The sequence below is a fragment of the Hemitrygon akajei genome, chromosome 14, assembly GCF_048418815.1.
Source record: "Hemitrygon akajei chromosome 14, sHemAka1.3, whole genome shotgun sequence".
Taxonomy (NCBI): Eukaryota; Metazoa; Chordata; class Chondrichthyes; order Myliobatiformes; family Dasyatidae; genus Hemitrygon; species Hemitrygon akajei.
This window is the reverse complement of record NC_133137.1, coordinates 6,812,824-6,833,554: the sequence shown is the minus strand read 5'-3', so window position 1 is coordinate 6,833,554 and position 20,731 is coordinate 6,812,824. Positions and strand designations below refer to the sequence as shown.

The following is a 20,731-nucleotide window of genomic DNA, read 5'->3' as shown; positions in this document are numbered from 1 at the left end:
CATATTGGTCCATCTTTGTGTGTAGCCTTTCATTAATTCCACTGCGTTTCTTTGTAGCTACTGTGAATGCCCACAGGAAAATTAATCTTGGGGTAGTATAAAGTGACATACAGCATAAGTACTTTGATGTTTAATTTACTTTGAACTTCATTTAGTTTCACATTCTACCTTCTTCTTTATCCATTATTAGTTGCACTTTGCTGCTTCGGGTTTAATGTTGGATTACCCTTAACATCCTCAATTATCTATGGATGAATCATTTTTCTCACACAGTATTTTATTACTAAATAGGATTTATATTTGTTGAATATTCTGAAATGCTTGCAGTTTCTCCACTGACCAACGCTTATATTCTATTTTCCAATCCACATAATTGGCTTGTTGAAATCCAAGCCTCTGGTTTCAGTCCAAACTTTTTCTCCCTTGAACTACGTACAAAGCTTCATTGTATTGTGTTTAATTTGTCCTCTGAGGAATAACCCTGCATCAGTATGCAGTAAAAAACCTAAAACTTCCTGCTATTTGTTTTGTTTGATATGATATCACCCCAGAAAGCTCTATACAGTTTTCTAAATTCATTTTGCAAATGACTTTTGCCAACTTGAGTTCTCCAATATACATAAAAACTGAAGTATCTCATAATTATTGTATTAACTCTAGTCTAAATCAAAAAAGTCATTATTTTTCATGTGCTAATCCTAATTGGCATAATATTGATTAGTCAGTAGCCAAGTTAGACTTTTTTTTACAGCAGGAGTTATAAATGTTGTTTGCAAAGGTACAAAGATTAAACAAAAAAGCAAAATATGAATCTAGGCAGGCAAACTTCTTTCAATAATGTCAAAAGTTTCATGTATCCTAGTACATGAAACTTTTAAAAATTAATATGCACATTAGGCACACTAACACAAATGCTATGAGCACACTGGGAAACGGCTTTATTCTTTGGAAGGGTAAGCAACATGTTGCTGATCTGATTTCCAGTTTGTATTGATTTCAGCTGAGCGAGTTGTTTTGTTTCTAGGGTAGTGAGGAAATTAACTACTCATTTCTCTTGTTGCTTTGCACAGTCTGGTTCAGGTAAACATGCCCAGCTGTAGACATTGAATGGACCTTGGGCCTCAGATGTGACTCAGCATGGAAACCTTCCAAGATCAGATAGCCTGCTGTCAACCAATACTATGGGTAGGTTAGAACTTAAGGAAGCATTGCAAGAAGTGAAAAATCTCTGATGGGATCAGTTATGAAAGCCTTTTTACCTTTGGGATATACTTTCCGTTTTGTTCCTTAATAACAGTGTTTGGTTATATATTGATGACAGACACAAACTTGGTGAAGAAAGAAGATAGGTTAGGAATATTCAATGATATGACATCCCGGAGTTGTACTTTCAAACCACTAACGAAAATAACCAATTGGACCTGTTAAATATAATACAAAAGCACAGTTCAATCTTCCTACATTCCCATCGACTTGCTCAAGATTCTACCACTCAAATACAAACGAGGGGCAAGCTGCACTGAGCAATGAACCTACTAACCCACATGTCTTTGGGATATGGGAGGAAACTGAAGCAGTGAGAGTAATGCTGCCTAGTCATTGGGGTAGGTGCAAACTCCACACAGAAAGCACTGGGAAATGAGAAACCTGCTCTAATAGCTGCAGCATGGTGTTGCACATATCAAATGGAAAAACCTAATAAACAGCTACCAAGCATCCACCTAGTAACAGAAAACAAGTGAAGCTGCAGCTGCTGTATTCTGAAGCAAAAACAGAAATGATGGAACAACTCAGCCAGGAAACATGTATGGGAACACTTTAGCTTTGAGACAGTTCATCTAAATTTCCTTTACAAAGCACAAGAATTAGCAAACAAAGGGTCTGAATATCACAAATTATGTCATAGAAACATAGAAAACCTACAGCACAATACAGGTTCTTCGGCCCACAAAGTTGTGCCGAACACGTACTTACTTTAGAAATTACCTAGGGTTACCCATAGCCCTCTATTTTTCTGAGCTCCATGTACCTGTCCAGGAGTATCTTAAGAGACCCTATTTTATCCACCTCCACCACCATCGCCAGCAGCCCATTCCACGCACTCACCACTCTCTGCGTAAAAAAACTTACCCCTGACATCTCCTCTGTACCTGCTTCTAAGCACCTTAAAATTGCGCCCTCTTGTGCTAGCCATTTCAGCCCTGGGAAAAAGCCTCTGACTATCCAACACGATCAATGCCTCTCATCATCTTATATACCTCTATCAGGTCACCTCTCATCCTCCGTTGCTCCAAGGAGAAAAGGCCAAGTTCACTCAACCTATTCTCATAAGGCATGCTCCCCTATCCAGGCAACATCCTTGTAAATCTCCTCTGTACCCTTTCTATGGCTTCCACATCCTTCCTGTAGTGAGGCGACCAGAACTGAGCACAGTACTCCAAGTGGGGTCTGACCAGAGACCTATATAGCTGCAACATTACCACTCGGCTCTTAAACTCAATCCCACGATTGATGAAGGCCAATATACACCATACACCTTCTTAACCACAGAGTCAACCTGCAAGGTAGCTTTGAGTGTCCTATGGACTCGGACCCCAAGATCCCTCTGATCCTCCACACTGCTAAGAGTCTTAGAATTAATACTATATTCTGCCATCAGATTTGACCTACCAAAATGAACTACCTCACAATTATCTGGGTTGAACTCCATCTGCCACTTCTCAGCCCAGTTTTGCATCCTATCAATGTCCCGCTGTATCCTCTGACAGGCCTCCACACTATCCGCAACACCTGCAACCTTTGTGTCATCAGCAAATTTACTGACCCTCCACTTCCTCATCCAGGTCATTTATAAAAATCACAAAGAGTAGGGGTCCCAGAACAGATCCCTGAGGCACCCCACTGGTCACTGACCTCCATGCAGAATATGACACATCTACAACCACTGTTTTCCTTCTGTGGGCAAGCCAGTTCTGGATCCACAAAGCAATGCTCCCTTGGATCCCATGCCTCCTTACTTTCTCAATAAGCCTTGCATGGAGTACCTTGTCAAATGCCTTGCTGAAATCCATATACACTACATCTAATGTTCTACCTTTATCAATGTGTTTAGTCACATCCTCAAAAAATTCAATCAGTCTTGTAAGGCACAACCTGCCTTTCACAATGCCATGCTGACTATTCCTAATCATATTATGCCTCTCCAAATGTTCATAAATCGTGCCTCTCAGGATCTTCTCCATCATCTTACCAACCACTGAAGTAAGACTCACTGGTCTACAATTTCCTGGGCTTTTCTCAACTCTCTTTCTTGAATAAAGGATCAACATCCACAACCCTCCAAACCTCCAGAACCACTCATGTCCCCATTGATGATGCAAAGATCATCGTCAGAGGCTCAGCAATCTCCTCCCTCGCCTCCTGCAGTAGCCTTAGGTATATCTCGTCCGGTCCTGGTGACTTATCCAACTTGTTTTCCAAAAGCTCCAGCACATCCTCTTTCTTAATGTCTACATGCTCGAGCTTTTCAGTCTGCTGTAAGTCATCCCTACAATTGCCAAGATCCTTTTCCATAGTGAGTACTGAAGCAAAGTACTCATTAAGTACCTCTGCTATCTCTTCTAGTTCCATACATACTTTTCCACTGTCACACTTGATTGGTCCTATGCTCTCACATCTTATCCTCTTGCCCTTCACATATTTGTAGAATGCTTTGGTCCTGTCTGGCAAGGCTTTCTCATGGCCCCTTCTTGCTCTCCTAAATTCTTTCTTAAGCTCCTTCCTGCTAGCCTTATAATTTTCTAGATCTCTATCATTACCTAGTTTTTTAAAGCTTTCATAAGCTCTTCTTTGCTTCTTGACTAGATTTACAACAGCCTTGGCACACCTGTACCCTACCTGTACCCTACCATCCTTTCCCTGTCTCATTGGAACGTACTTATGCAGAACTCCATGCAAATATCCCCCGATCATTTGCCACATTTCTTCGATACATTTCCCTGAGAACATCTTTTCCCAATTTATGCTTCCAAGCTCCTGCCTGATAGCCTCATATTTCCCCTTACTCCAATTAAATGCTTTCATAACTTGTCTGTTCCTATCCCTCTCCAATGTTATGGCAAAGGAAATAGCATTCTGATCACTATCTCCAAAATGCTCTCCCACTGAGAGATCTGACATCTGGCCAGGTTCATTTCCCAATACCAGATGAAGTACAGCCTCTCTTGTAGGCTTATCTACATACTGTGTCAAGAAACCTTCCTGAACACACCTAACAAACTCCACCCCATCTAAACCCCTTGCTCTAGGGACATGCCAATTGATATTTGGGAAATTAAAATCTCCCACCACGACAACCCTGTTATTATTACACCTTTCCAGAATCTGTCTCCCCCTCTCTTCCTTGATGTCCCTGTTACTATTGAGTGGTCTATAAAAATCACCCAGTCGAGTTATTGACCCCTTCTTGTTCCTAACTTCCACCCACGGTGACTCCGTAGACAATCCCTCCATGACTTCCTCCTTTTCTGCAGCCAAGACACTCTCTCTGATTAGCAGTACCATGCTCCCACCTCTTTTGCCTCTCTCCCTGTCCTTTCTGAAACATCTGAAGCCTGGTACTCTAAGTATCCATTCCTGCCCCTGAGCCATCCAAGTCTCTGTAATGGGCACAGCACCATAGCTCCAAGTACTGATCCACGCTCTAAGCTCATCTGCTTTGTTCATAATACTCCTTGCATTAAAATAGACACATCTCAAACCATCAGTCTGAGCACGTCCCTTCTCTATCACCTGCCTATTCTCCCTCTCGCACTGTCACCAAGCTTTCTCTATTTGTGAGCCAACTACCTCTTCCTCCATCTCTTCAGTTTGGTTCCCAACTCCAGCAATCCTAGTTTAAACTCTCCCCAATAGCCTTAGCAAACCTCCCCGCCAGGATATTGGTCCCCTGGGATTCAAGTGCAAACCGTCCTTTTTGTAGAGGTCCCTCCTGCCCCAAAAGGGGTCCCAATGATCCAGAAATCTAAATCCTGCCCACTGCTCCAATTCCTCAGCCACACATTTATCCTCCACCTCACTCTATTCCTGTACTTACTGTCACGTGGCACAGGCAGTAATCCCAAGATTACTACCTTTGTGGTCCTACTTCTCAACTTCCTTTCTAACTTCCTGTAGTCTGCTTCCAGGAACTCTTCCCTTTTCCTGCCTATGTCACTGGTACCAATATTACCACAACCTCTGGCTGTTCTCCTTCCCACTTCAAGATATCATGGACACAATCAGAAACGTTTTTCCTCCTGCGTTCACAGAATCACCTGTCTGACTCCCTAACTATAGAGTTCCCTATCACTGCTGCCATCCTCTTCCTTTCCCTACCCTTCTGAGCCACAGGGCCAGACTCTGTGCCAGACGCGCAGCCACTGTTGCTTCCCCCAGATAGGCTGTTCCCCCACTCCCCCCCCAACAGTATGCAAACAGGAGTAGTTATTGTTCAGGGGGACAGCCACAGGCGTGCTCTCTAGCCTCTGACTCCTGCCCTTCCCTGTCCTGACTGTTACCCACTCGTCTGTCTCCTGAGACCCCGGTGTGACTACCTGCCTATAGCTCCTCTCTATCACCTTCCACTCTCCCTGACCAGACGAAGGTCATCGAGCTGCATCTCCAGTTCCCTAATGCGGTCCCTAAGGAGCTGCAGCTCGACACACCTGGCACAGATGTGGCCGTCCAGGAGGCTGAGAGTCTCCCGGACTTCCCACATTTGACATCGAGCACAGAACACCGGCCTCACACACATTCTTCCTGTCTGTATTCTACACAGGCAACCTACCTCACCTCGACCTGTTATCGCCGAAGCCCCGTTGAGCCAAAGCTTTCCTACTCTGTCGCTTGCTCTAGGAGATGTCTCCTTTTAAACTCTTCTCGCTGTTCTCACTGGCTGATGTGCATTAATAATGTCATCCATTAATAATTGTGAATTCTAAAGAAGAGTCCCTGACACAAAACATTACTGGTTCTGCCTGACCAGCTGGGTTCTTACAGCATTTCTGCTTTTGATCCATCTAGTAATCTCATACCTGCTCATATCTTCTGTGTCAACCAAATAATCTCAACAGTACATATAAGTCTTCTTGCTACTTATTTTTCTCCCCCTCTTGTCTGCCGGTTGACAGGGTTTTACCGATATTGTTCTGGGGGAGGCCAATGGTGTTCCTCTATGATTCTGCTCTAGGGGAAGAACAGGGACTGCACGTAGCATTTCTGTGTAACACCACAGCTGCAGCTGAGAAATCACGTGGGTGTAAGATCACCAGCTCAAACTCTTCTATTCTGTGACAAGTCTATATATCAAAGGAGTGAAATGACATGAGAGATACACAGGCATGCATTCTAGCTGAATTCCAGCCTCTGAAATAGGTTGCAGTCTGTCCGTTTTCATACAATAAATTTTCCAGTCATACTGTCCTTATCCAGACTCCTGTCCTCTGGGAGTTGGCATTCGGAATATACAGATAACATTTGATTTTCTGTCCTCTCAATGTTCAACACTTGAAATTTATTTGCATTCATAGCAGCCAATTTAATGGTGCTATGTTTGTTCTGATTTGGTTGAAGAAGGTAATGTAGGCAGTGCATAACATCAGTCAGAACTTTATAACATTATGAGAGGAACAGATAGAGTACGCAGACAGCATCTTTCTCCAAGAACTGAAATGTCTAATACCAGAGGGTATACATTTAAGTTGAGGGAGGGAAAGTTCAAATGAAATGTTGGAGGTAAGTTTTTTCTGTACACAGAGAATGGTGGACACTCTGCTAGGAGTGATGGAGGAAGATGTCATAGAGGCATTTAAGGAGCTCTTAGGTATGCAGAGATAGAAAGATATGGATCATTTAGACAGAATAGATTTGTCTTGTTGTTGTGCTTGTATTGTTCTACATTATGTTGCAAGATGAAATCTTATAATCTGAACCAATGCTTACAGAATGTGATGAATGAATCAATTCCATTGCCTATATGCATTAACCAGCTTGGTTACTGAGCTTGGCTGCCTTGTACCAGGAGGGAGCAGTAATACACTCTTCCATCAGTGCCTGCTATGTGTTACTTAAGGAAGAGAGAATTATTGAAAGATGACGGCATTTATGATATTTGTGATTGTTGGCTATGCTAATTTCAGTGCACTTTGTGAGCTAGCATGTTTATGTTTTGATTCTGTGATTACAACAGAGATGGATCTACTTAGCTTTCTAATATAGCAGGGATTTTACTGGATTTGTGAAACTTTTACTACTTACAGCAAAAACATAAACATGGTTGTTCAGGATTTTACTCCAAATAATGTGATCTATACAAATACATCAACAGTAGGTATGATTTGCACCTTTGGTGTAAAATCAGCCTTACGCTGGGCAGTCTGTTATGGAAAAGGTCCAATTTTCATTCCCGCTGAAAATGATGAGAATTAAAAATCAGACAAGTGCTACAGTGGACAGCTGAGCAATCAGAAATACCAGAGCTGCACCCACAGGATGTTTAGTAACAAACACAGAACCGCTAGACAAATCAAACTCTAATTCTTAACTTTGTCATTTCAATAGCCCTGTCACAGAGCACAGGTAACCCTCCAGGCAGCATTAGGGCTTTCACCACTACTGGACTACTGTGTTTATTTGTGAGACCATAATAAAGGAAGGGTGTAGATTTGCCTGGGTCTTATTGTCTGTGATGAGTTATAGTTACAAACCGACCCTTGAGAAGTTTGGACTTACGTTGCTTAGATGTGGGCCTGTAAAATTACAGAGTAATCTGTTGGAGTGGATTGATGACACAGTTATAGATAATTCCCTACTGATCAGTGAGAAAGTTAAAAAGAGGATACAAGGTAAACAGGAAATGAGTAGCACTGATGTCCATGTAGCGTGACATTCTCTTCTGAGAAAACGTGACAGGAACTTTAGACAATTAAATTATTGCTTTAAGGTGAATTTCGCATGAGTACAAGGTAACTAGGTGTGGTACTAAATTAAGTCACTCACACTGAGAAGCCTTATATTGTAACAGATACAAAGATTTATTTCTGTTAATTTAATCATGAAATTGGTTGTGCTTTAATTAATTCCTGATCTCCTGTTTTGATAGAGAGTCTTTCTTTCCACAGAATGTGCTCATCGATATAGAATGTCTTGATGATATAAGCTGTACCTTGGCCTAATTTAAAAATGACAACATTTTGTAATATATTAGCAATTGGAAGCCAAACCCTTCAAAATATGTAGCTTGTTTGCTCAAACAAGCAGCTGAGATTACTTTGTCATTTAATGACAACATCCTACATTTTTCCAATTCACTAGCCATCAGCATTTCCTACTTGGAAGGAGACCAGGTAACCAAAAGCAAGTTATATTTAACCAGCATTTTTGATTCCTCATACAATTTTATACAAAATAATTGCAAATGGATTGGGAGCAAGAGAACAGATGGGGAGAGAGGAGCATGAGAGTCTAGGAAGAGCCTGACAACAGTCCACATTAGTATTTTATCCTAGTATTACACAGAGAAGTATCTGTAAATATTCTCTGAGGATCATCATCTTATCGTGGTGGAGAGGCTTGTGAGTTCCTGAGATTCCAAGAGTGATACCGTCTGGAACTTAGCTCCTGGTAGGGTCACCCATGGTGGCAAGGTCAAGGGGGACATTCCAGTCAAAGAGCAATCTAACCAAGACCTCAAGGATAGAGCTGGTGAAAGATGATGGCACATCACAATTGCAGTGAAGGTGGAGGAAGGATGCAGCAGTGAAGGGTCTCCAGTCCTCTTTCATTCCATGCCACTGGGCCCTTACCCTGATCTGTCAATGACTGTGTGAATGGCTGCCCATGCATCAGCACCGCCCCCCCCCCCCCCACATTAAACAAAGTCACACACAGGCACTCTCCATAAAGAGAATAACCCCTTGGAAGAACATCATACTCAAGTTGAGTGATCACAACTATCTCTAAATATCTTGTACTTCTTTGTGTAACACTGATAGCCAGAGTTCCACACATCAGTACAACATTCCAGTGTAATCACTTCGTACTGTTTCTACCAGCTCTGAAAACCTCTGTTATGCTTTGATCAACCAGAATATACACATGTAATATAGTGATTGGCTTGAGTGTACCATTATGTTGTTTTTTAATGAACTCCAACCCACAAATACTGTACTCAAAGTTGGACTTCCTACCTCAAGTTCAGCGTCCCAGTACATTCTCTAGTTTGCAGATGAGAAAAAACTAGGAGGTGTTATTGATAGTGAAGAAGGTATCATAGATTACAGGGAAGACTCAGTCAATTGGAGAAGAGGAGCTGAGGAGTGGCAAATGGATTTCAATACAGGTAGGTGGGAAGTGATGAATTACAGAAAGTCAAACCATTGTTGGATTTTTACTGTAAATAGTGGGACAATAAGGAGTGTCATGGAAGAAATGCACGTACGAGTACAAGTGGAAAATTTATTGAAAGTGGCATCACAGGTGGACAGGATGATGAAAAAGGCATTTAGCATGTTCTGCAGCTGGGGCACTGAGTATAGGAGTTGGGACATTATGTTCCAGTTGTATAAATCACTGGTGTATTTGGAGTATTGTGCACAGTCCTAGTCACCCTGTTAGAGGAAAGACAAGGTTAAATGGGAAAGTGAGCTGAAATTATTTAGGAGGATGTTGCCAGGGCTAGAGGACCTGAGTTTAGGGGAGTTTGGCAAGGCTAGGTCTTCGTTCCTTGGAACATTGGAGAATGGAGACCAAACTTATGGAAGTGTTATAACTTCAAAGAGACTTAGAAAAGCTGGATGGTGATAGTCTTTTTCCCAGGATCGGAGAGTATAAAACTAGGGGGCATAGGTTTAGAGTGAGAGGGGAAAGGTTTAAAAGGCATTAAAAGAGGGTGGTGAATATATGGAACGAGCTTCCAGAGGAAGTGGTTGTGGCAGGTAAAATAATCTTATTTAAGAAGCACTTGGATAGGTATATGGAGCAGTGGAGCTGAGAGGGATTGGACTGAACACGGGAAATTGGGAGTAGCTGGGTGGACACTATTGTTGTCATGGACTTGCTGAGCCGAAGGACTGTTATCTGTGCTAAATAGTTCTATGATTCCATATACTATTCTCATTGCAAAAAACTGCTTTTGTTTATCAGGCCCTTAAATCTGCTCCATGCCTTTGTCCAATTGAGCGTGTCAGTTTCCCACACCATGTTATCTTTTGTATTTATGAACCACAATAGGTCATCATAATTTCTCTCATTCACGAAATGCTGGAGCCCCACAGGAATACGTGACTCAAAATAGCCAAACCTTTGCAATTCCTCCAAAAAGAATGGCAAAGCATCATAATGAACAACACAGCACATTTAACCCTTTGTGTGGGGATTTTCCATCAAGAGCTCCACACATTTGCTTGATAAGTTGTAAAGACCAGATTCAAATCATGGTGATCACTGAGTCAGAGCCTATTTGTTGCCCATTCCTCGTTCCTCTGAGAAAGTTTAGGGCCGCCTTCTCCTTTATTTGCTGTCGTTTGAGTTTTGACACTGCATCTTGAAGATGATGCATATTTAAAGCCATTGCTTGTGATGGAGAAATTCAATATAAAATTTGTGTTACTGGCACTGATCAAGTGATCAGCTTTGTCCTTGATACTGTCAAGCTATTTGGAGTTATTGGAGCTGCACTCATCCCATGCGTGAATACTTCCTCACGCACCAAGCATGTCTTGTAAGTAATGAGGAAGCAATGAGAGATCAGAAAGTGTTCCACTTGCTAGCAGGTAGCTAAGTGATTCTCCAGAATGACGATAAGATCAGATAGAAATGCTTGTGCCTTCTCCGTGGAGAGAGTCAACACCTCCAGAGTCACAGCCTAGAATCAGGCCCAGCATACAACTAATTCTGAAATGCCACACACCCATATAGTGGTGCTAACAATGATACAGATGTTACTTGTGGCTGTTCGGCACAAGGCTTGGGTCCTACCACAGTTTGACATGAGCTATTTCACTTCCAGAGGAGTTGCAATACCTCAACAGTAGGAAGTACACTGAAGGAAATTCGTCAATAAAGCAATGGAAGGTGGCTTGGCCAAAAATCGAGTCAAAGGAATTCCTGTTGTGAAGCTGTAACATCATGGAACTACAAAATTTGGTTGATGCCAGCTAATACTACCTTGGCCTGACTTCAGCAAATTAAGGGACTTTATGTTTTCAGAATTGTTGAGCCTCCAAGGCGTCATTCTGGGTTGTATTTTATCTTCAATGACAAAGACAATCTTCAAAAGTAATGCAGCTAATAGGTATCCACATACACATACTAAACCAGCGTCTGCCTTACCCCACAGCTCCCACCTTCCCCACTGTGAAAGAGTTTGAGATTCACAATAAGTTATTCCAGTGAAGCAGCTAATACGTCCCTCAGCTCTTGGTGTCTGTCACATTAGTATAACTCACAGATCATTTTATGCTTAGTCTGAGTTTTTAGATCAGGAAACACGACTGAGATGGATTATGCTACAACGTGCCTGACTATCCCACGAGGCAGAACACTTGAGTGCAAACGTAGTCTGTAATTAAAGAAAGATGACATTTTCTCTCATTGACTCAACATCAAAGGACTGACTGTACATATGTTTCATTGGAATAATTAGTATGGACCCTCCTGCAGTGAAATGGTTAGGCTTTTCATGTTGTAAACCATACTGTCTGTCATCTGCATAAAACATTGGCCAGTAACTATGAAAGCTGGGCAGTTATAGTTTCTTGTGGGTTTTTGGGACCCTTAAAGATTCTAAGACTGAGTGACACATAAAGGAGTGATAAAAGATCCATAACAATTGTTAAATGCTTCTATGACGTGAAAGAAATTATACACCTGGTGTCTGATTCCTATCATAACAAGATCTGGCTTGGACTGGTCTTTGCTGAAATAAGGTTAAAGTAAGCAGTGAACTGAAATGCCTGGTGCTTTATTCACCCAGGTGCTTGTGTCTCAAATGCTGCTCAATATTCCAGGCAGCACACTGAGCAAATTCTCAATTAGAGGCTGCTGCACTTCAGCTGGCAGCAGCCACGGTCCAGGACTGGATACGTTTTAACTGAGTTTGGGGAGCTCTGTGGCAAAACATGATAGCAACACTACGAAGGGTCCGCGGAGGCAAGCCATTCTGATAGGAAAACTGTGCTAATGCTATTTCACCAAACTCTGGAGACTCAGCAATAATGGAAAGCACTGTCTGTAGTTTCAAAACTAAACATCCTGATCTTAAAGGTTGTCAAGGAGCTTAAGTAAATTGGTTCTGTTGACTAGAACTTGATCACTTTGCTGCCATTGGCTTCTCATGGCACCAGCAAGTAGGGTTCAATTCTGCTGCTCTCCGTAAGGAGTTCCTATGTTCTCTCCATGACTTTGTGGATTTCTTTTGGCCGCTCTGGTTTCTTCCCACATTCCAAAGGTGAAAAGGTTGGTAGATTGATTGGTCGCATGGGTGTAATTGGCTGAGCAGGCTTGTTGGACCGGGAGGGTCTGTGACTATTCTGTATCGCAAAGTGAATATATTGCACCCGGTCCCCCTCCCTCAACTTGTCCAAATCAACGTGAAACTCATCTTCATCCACCTCAAGGCTCACCATCCCACCCAACTCTGCATTGTTGGCAGACTTAGAGATATTACATTCAATTCCCTCATCCAAATCATTGATACACATCGTGAAATACTGAGGGCACAGCCTTGATCTCTGTGGCACCCCCACTAGGCACTACCTACGCCTGAGATAGAGACTCATTTATTCCTACACAAAAGAGCAGAATGCTGGAAGAACCCAATGCGTCAAACAGCATCTCTGGAAGCATATTGATGTTTTGGGTCAAGACCCTACACTGGGAAGAGGAAAGTTTTCCAATATGTTCTAAGAGGGAGGCTGGTAGGTGATAGGTGCAATTAAAGGAGGTGGGGAATGATGGACAGATGGAGCCAGGTGACAGATGGGACAGGTGCAAGAAAGGTGAATAAAGGGAGTAGAAACCTAGGTGGAAGGAGAAGTTGAGTGGTATAGGCTACGTGAAATTGGAAAATTCAATATTCATACCATTGGGTTGTAAGCTAACCAAGCGAAGTATAAAGAGTTGTACTTCCGGTATGTGCCTGGTCTCAGCATGATGGTAGAGGAAGCTGAGGACAGACAGGTTGGCGTGGGAGTAGGAAGGAGAGTTAAAATAACACACAACCAGGCGCTCAAAGTGGCTGTTACAGTTCAGAGCATAGATGCCCTACAAAACTGACGCCTAGTCCAGGCAGTCCTGTGTAGTCTGGTACTGACTGGTGGGACGTTACGGTGGAAACATTATCCAAACATTAGCTCTACCTGTGGTAATCGCAGGGCTTGAGGAAACTCGGTGAATATGCTGAATGGAACCATCCAGGCTCTGCAGTGGTACCTGCTGCAAAGATGCATGGATCTGGTTGTCTGGCTGGACTTCTGAATTAAGTGTCAGAACCTGAATTGGAACAAAACACAAGCATCAACAACCACTTGTAGTTAGCTGGGATTATCCTCCTTAGAACATAGTAAGTTAATGGAAGAGTTATTGAGTCAGACTATCCCATTAGATATCCGTCCATGACTTCAGGCCCCATTCACTAGCAAAACCTCACATCTTCCAATGAACTTCAATGCACTGATCATTGGGCTTTGGGTGGGCACATCACCAACCTCCACATGTGCTAATAGTTTCTCCTGCGAGACCTTGGTGATGCTTCTGACTATATCAGTCACCTGGGGGATGCTTGTTCCTTCTGGATACTCAGAGATTCTGCAGATACTGAAAATCCAGAGCAACACACACAGTTCTAGAGGAACGCAGCAAATCAAGCAATATCTAAGGAGGAAAATGAAGTTTGTGTCAGGGTCTGCCCTCTTCCTTTCCAGTTTTGATGAAGGGTCTCAGCCCCAAACATCTCTGTTCATTTCCCTCCAGGGATGCTGCCTGGCCTGCTGTTCCTCCAGCATTTTGTGGATTTTTCTTAGTTTTGGAAGATTCTCATACCCACCTCCAATCCAAGTAAAGGCAATGGTCAGAGACATAATCATGTCAATCACCTAGGAAGAAGGGTATATTAAAAAATAAAACAAATATCCAGCATCCTCTTTTAAAATGCATCAAAATACCAACTCTTGCAACTCCAAACCACAGCAGTAAATTAATTCCTTGACAACACCCTATCAAAACTACCACCTCCTTCCATCCCAGATCAGCCCCCACCAAGGAAGCCCATTTTTGCCAAGGACACATTCAATCAGGGGCTTCACACCACTCAGTGATCCACAAAAATTGGAAGTTTTGTAGATCCTGGACCCCTGGAAGGGGAGAGATTACCTTCCGATGTAGAGGCTGGGAAATTACACTCCTCATGGCCCCAGTGGTGGACTCTCTTCAACAACAGGCAGCTTTCAGAAGGTGAAACCCAATGAGTTTTGGCAACCTGGCCAAATTAAGTAAAGGGTATGTAAGGATTCTGTTTCTGAGTGTTGTCCATAACCTAAATTCTCTGTAAACCAGAAAGACCTGTTTTCCACAGCTATTCACACTGTATAACTCTACAAACACTGGCTCTAATTCTTACAATTAATCAAGTATTCAACCTAACACAGCCCATAATTCAGCTGATGGAATGCATAATGTATCCAGCCATTAATGTATACCATGAAACATAGAATGAACATAGAAGTTCTTCCAGTGAATCAGTGCAATTACATTGAATTGAATTGAATTAACTTTATTACTTACATTCTTCATTACATGAGGAGTAAAAATCTTTACGTTACGTCTCCGTCTAATTTTTTAGTAATTTATAATAAATAGTATATATAACAGGACTGTCAATATAACATTGAAATGCAATTGCATCAGCATGAATTAATCAGTCTGATGGGCCGGTGGAAGAAGTTATATTCCCCGAGCTTGTTCATCCTGGCTTTTATGCTGCGGTACCATTTCCCGGATGGTAGCAGTTGGAACAGTTTGTGGTTTGGGTGACTCAGGGCCCCTATGATCCTTCGGGTCATTTTTATACACCTGCCTTTGTAAACGTCCTGAACAGTGGGAAGTTCACATCTACAGTACACTGGGCTGCCCGCACTACTCTCTGCGGAGTCCTGCGATTGAGGGAGGTACATTTCCCATACCAGGCAGTGATGCAGCCAGTCAGGATGCTCTCAATCGTGCCCCTGTAGAAAGTTCTACATGGAAAGTTATAATGAACTACATGGTGCCTTTATGCGATGTTGAATTCCAGAGGCAACTTGAATGTACTCGAGTCACCTGCTGGCAGCTAAAGATGAGCAGCATGCGGTGGGTGGGGGGGAGAGGAGGAGGGATGGCACAGGCCAAGCCTAGTCCAAAGCATTCCTCCAGGCCTGAGGTTTAAGCAAGCATACCCAATTACCAGCATGCACGCTTTATGAATGTTTCTGTAAATGAGCTCATCTCTATTGGAAATAACAATGAACAGGAGGTAAGAGGGGCTTCTCTGATCTTACAGCTCTCATAGGACTATAGATAGTGCTCTAGATTTTGAAAAGAAAGCAATTGTTTCTATTTCAAACTGCAGCCAAGCAACTGAAGTAAATTTATTCAGTTGCATAATGTATTTAATAAGTCTGCCTGTGTGCAGTCTTATTTAACATGGCTTCTTAACCCAATGCCAAAAGACTTTCTTTTGATCCTCTTTGAATCCTTACCAAATATTTTTGTAGCAGTTTGTGCTATCTTTAAAAACCTGACCAAAGGATACTAAATTCAAGTTTTTTCATCTTCAGAGTCACGTGGGAATTTTTAGCTCCTTCTTTGTCCTTTCTAACATCCCCTCCCAACCCCCACAATGGAAGGGAAAGGATTCATCAATAAAAGCAATTATCTAGTTTGAATCTAACCCAGCATTCTCTCTCCTGATGTTATTTGTGCAGCAGAAGCTTCACTGGTAAGACTGCTTCACTGCTGCCTCTCCTTGTGCATGTGGGTGGGTGGGAGGGAGTGGGGAAAGGTATTTGGGTTTTGCTGTTGGCGTTTTATTGAGTGTTGTGTTCTTTGTTGTTCTGCTGAGCACTCTGGACACGCTATGTTGGCACAAGATGCTGGCGGGTGGTCCCCAGCACATCACTGACCCTGCTGCCACTGAGAAGAGTTACATTTTATTTAGTTTGTCTAGGCGTCCAGATTCTTCATGATTTTCTATCACATCTACTCCAACCCGAAGTCACAAAGTCATATTGCAGTTCTATAAAACTTTGTTTAGGCCACACATGGAGTATTGTGTGAAGCTATGGTCGACCCACTACAGGAAGTATGTAGAGGCTTTGGAGAGGGTTCAGAAGAGGTTTAAAGTTAAAAAAAATTATTGTCAGAGTGCATGCATGTCACTGCATACAACCCTGAGATTTTTTTTCCTGCGGGCATACTTATCAAATCTATAGAAAAGTAACTGTAAACAGGATCAATGAACAACAAACTGTGCATACACAAGTATAAATAAATAACAAATATGAATTGACATGAAATGAAAGAGCATGAAATAACAAGATAAAGTGAGACCATTGGTTGTGGGAGCACCAGAAACAGAATGAGTGTAGTTACTCCCTTTTGTTCAAGAGCCTGATGGTTGAGGGGTAGTAACTGTTCTTGAACCCGGTGGTGCGAGTCCTGAGGCTTTTGCATCTTCTGCAAGAAAAGGGCATAGCCAAGGCACTGCCTGGATTAAAGTGTATAAGATACAAGGAGAGACTGGACAGTTTTGTATTTGAGGTTTGATAGGTTTATAAAATCATGGGAGACCTAGACAGGGGAGACAGAGAGGATCTTTTGTTGTGGAAATTATAAACAGTAGACAGAATAATTTTAAGAAGTGGGTGGGATGTTTAAAGAGATATTCATAGCAAGCTTTTTACACAGAGTGTGGTAGTGCCCAGAAAGTGATATAGGTGTGGTAGTGGAAACAGATATGATAGTGATGGGCACGTAGGGGAATGGCGAGATTTGGATTACATGCAAGCATGAGGGATTAGTTTAATTAAACATCATGCTCAGCACAGACATGGTGAGCCAAAGAGCCTGTACTTCTGCTCTATGTTCTATGTTGACGTTCCCTGAAGGCCCTCATCCCTAGAACTATGCTATTAAATCTTTTCCGTACCAGCTCTGAATCTTTTATAACCTGACGACAGTACAATGCTCAGAGTAGGACACAATTATGGATGAACTGGTGTTTATGATGCTTCAACATTCAGTACTTTGCTTGCGAATTTCCGTCCCATCTCTGGAATCCCATACACATTCTTTTTGCCAGCTTCCACAATCTGTTCTATACTGTATGTTGGAAGTTTTGCACACAAGTTTTTCAGGCCTATTTAAATCTTTACCACTTTTAAGAATTGTATCCTTTTTGTAACAGCGTAATACAACACTTTGTTTTTCAGTGCACTGGTTTCCCTATCAGGTGTACCCAGCCAGAGGACATCCTCTCGGGCACTGCTATTACTTTACAAAGTTCAAAGTAAATTGATTATCAAAGTACATGTATGTCACCACATGCAACCATGAGATTCATTTTCTTCAGGGCATACTCGATAAATCCATAAAACAGAAATAACCACAATAGAATTAATGAATAACTGCACCAACTGTGTGTTCAACCAGTGTGCAAAAGACAACAAACTGTGCCAATACAAAAAGAAAAATAATAAAAATAAATAAACAAACAAACAAATAAATAAATGATAAATATTATGAACATGAGATGAAGAGTCCTTGAAAGTAAGTGCATAGATTATGGGGCAAGAGCGGTCGAGTGAAGTTTGACCCTTTTGTCCAAGAGCCTGATGGCTGAGGGTCTGCTCTATCTACTGCACTTCCCTGCTTTGTTACCTGAAAATTTAGTATTTTTGTACAACTTTCACTGTTATTAGTGAGCATCAAGCTCAGCAATGGACCTTATACTGACCCCTGGTAAATACGATTGCAAACAAACAATAGTCTAACAAACAATCATTCACTAACACTCCTTCCTGCCCCAAGCTAATTTGATATTCAAATAGCTACAGAGACCTTCTTATGGGTTTAAGTTCTGCTGATTTTATCAACTTGCCTTTGAAAGTCCATGGACAAATAAATCACATTGCTCTGATTGCCTTTGTTTGCTCATCAAAACCTCACTCAATTTTGTGAAATGCAAGCATAAGAGATTCTGCAGATGCTGGAAATGCAGAGCAACACACACAAAATGCTGGAGAAACTCAACAGGTCAGGCAGCATCTATGGAGAGAAATAAACAGCTGACGTTTCAGACTGAGCCTCTTTGTCATGTCAACCGTTTACTCCCCTCTGTAGATGCTGCCTGACCTGCTGAGTTCCTCCAGCATTTTGTGAAATTCAATTTGCATTTTAAAATTCATGGTGGCTTTCCTTCATTAATCTAAACTCATCCAAATGGTGATTAGTCTAATCCCTGTTTGTTACTGCGGGTGGCTTGCACACTGTTGACAAACTGATTGGCCAGCTGTTGCTGAGATTATCTTTTGTTTTGAACCAGGGTGTAACATCGGGGAGCCTTCACTTCCAGGCAACGGGACTAGAAGTTAATTCACTGTATCTACACACTCTACCATCCACCCTCCTCCTTTATTTGTTCTGTGCTCCACCTTCTTTTCTTATCAGAAGCCCTTTGTTGCCTCCAGCTGCCCGTTGCTATTTCTAACATCCCCTCCTCCGCATGACTCCATCTCCGATCAACACATCCTCACCTGGATCCTTAAACACAAGAGATCCCGCCAGTGCTGGATAGCATGAGCAACGCACATAGAAGCTGAGAGAACTCAGCAAGTCAGGCAACATCATGGAGAGAAATAAAGAGTGAACATTTCTGGCCAAGGCCCCTGCAATCACCTACAGCTTTCTGGCTCCTGCTGCACCACTACACCTTACCTATTTATACTGGCCATCTCCCCTCACACTTTCATTCCAAATGAAGGGTCTCAAACCAAAATGTCAACTTTACACTTCCCTTCACAGATGCTGCCCGACCTGCTGGGTTCACTTTAAGAGGCTGATCTGACGTGATGACGTAATTACATAAAGTATTTTGACTGCGCTTTGTGTTCAGTGTCTGGAGTACAATAACTGAGCTGTTTTTTTTAAAACATAAACTGCCTCAGGTTTTTATTTCCAAAAACCTACAGTATCATCTGCCTTGGAAAAGACAAGTAGACAAAACTCATTCTGTGCCACTGGTATACACCACCCCCACCCGCACCTCCACTCCTACCACCACCTTCACCCGCAACTCCACTCCTACCTCCACCCTCACCCGCACCTCCACTCCTACCTCCACCCTCACCCCCACCTCCACTCCTACCTCCACCCTCACCCGCACCTCCACTCCTACCTCCACCCCCACCCGCACCTCCACTCCTACCTCCACCCCCACCTCCACTCCTACCTCCACCCTCACCCGCACCTCCACTCCTACCTCCACCCCCACCCGCAACTCCACTCCTACCTCCACCCTCACCCGCACCTCCACTCCTACCACCACCTTCACCCGCACCTCCACTCCTACCACCACCCCACCCGCACCTCCACTCCTACCACCACCCCACCCGCACCTCCACTCCTACCTCCACCCTCACCCGCACCTCCACTCCTACCTCCACCCCCACCCGCACCTCCACTCCTACCTCCACCCTCACCCACCTCCACTCCTACCACCACCTTCACCCGCACCTCCACTCCTACCACCACCCCACCCGCACCTCCACTCCTACCTCCACCCTCACCCGCACCTCCACTCCTACCTCCACCCTCACCCACACCTCCACTCCTACCTCCACCCTCACCCACACCTCCACTCCTACCACCACCTTCACCCGCACCTCCACTCCTACCACCACCCCACCCGCACCTCCACTCCTACCTCCACCCTCACCCGCACCTCCACTCCTACCTCCACCCTCACCCACACCTCCACTCCTACCTCCACCCTCACCCGCACCTCCACTCCTACCACCACCTTCACCCGCACCTCCACTCCTACCACCACCCCACCCGCACCTCCACTCCTACCACCACCCCACCCGCACCTCCACTCCTACCTCCACCCTCACCCGCACCTCCACTCCTACCTCCACCCCCACCCGCACCTCCACTCCTACCTCCACCCTCACCCACCTCCACTCCTACCACCACCTTCACCCGCACCTCCACTCCTACCACCACCCCACCCGCACCTCCACTCCTACCTCCACCCCCACCTCCACTTCTACCTCCACCCCACCTCCACTTCTACCTCCACCCCACCTCCACTCCTACCTCTACCCTCACCCGCACCTCCACTCCTACCACCACCTTCACCCGCAACTCCACTCCTACCTCCACCCTCACCCGCACCTCCACTCCTACCTCCACCCTCACCCGCACCTCCACTCCTACCTCCACCCTCACCCCCACCTCCACTCCTACCTCCACCCTCACCCGCACCTCCACTCCTACCTCCACCCCCACCCGCACCTCCACTCCTACCTCCACCCCCACCTCCACTCCTACCTCCACCCTCACCCGCACCTCCACTCCTACCTCCACCCCCACCCGCAACTCCACTCCTACCTCCACCCTCACCCGCACCTCCACTCCTACCACCACCTTCACCCGC

General features: G+C 43.8%; 1 protein-coding gene across 4 annotated transcripts in view; it reads right to left on the bottom strand.

Moving 5' to 3' along the window:
• Positions 1–20,731, bottom strand: part of LOC140738265 (hepatocyte nuclear factor 1-alpha-like) — a 219,673-nt gene that overhangs the window by 8,806 nt on the left and 190,136 nt on the right. For 3 of the 4 annotated variants that reach the window (XM_073065428.1, XM_073065426.1, XM_073065429.1), the window contains exon 9: positions 13,398–13,530. In XM_073065428.1, coding sequence (XP_072921529.1) covers positions 13,398–13,530 — 133 coding nt within the window. Of the gene's footprint in view, positions 1–7,382; positions 7,448–13,397; positions 13,531–20,731 lie in introns of all 4 variants that reach the window. The other variant, XM_073065427.1, reaches the window with a different exon arrangement.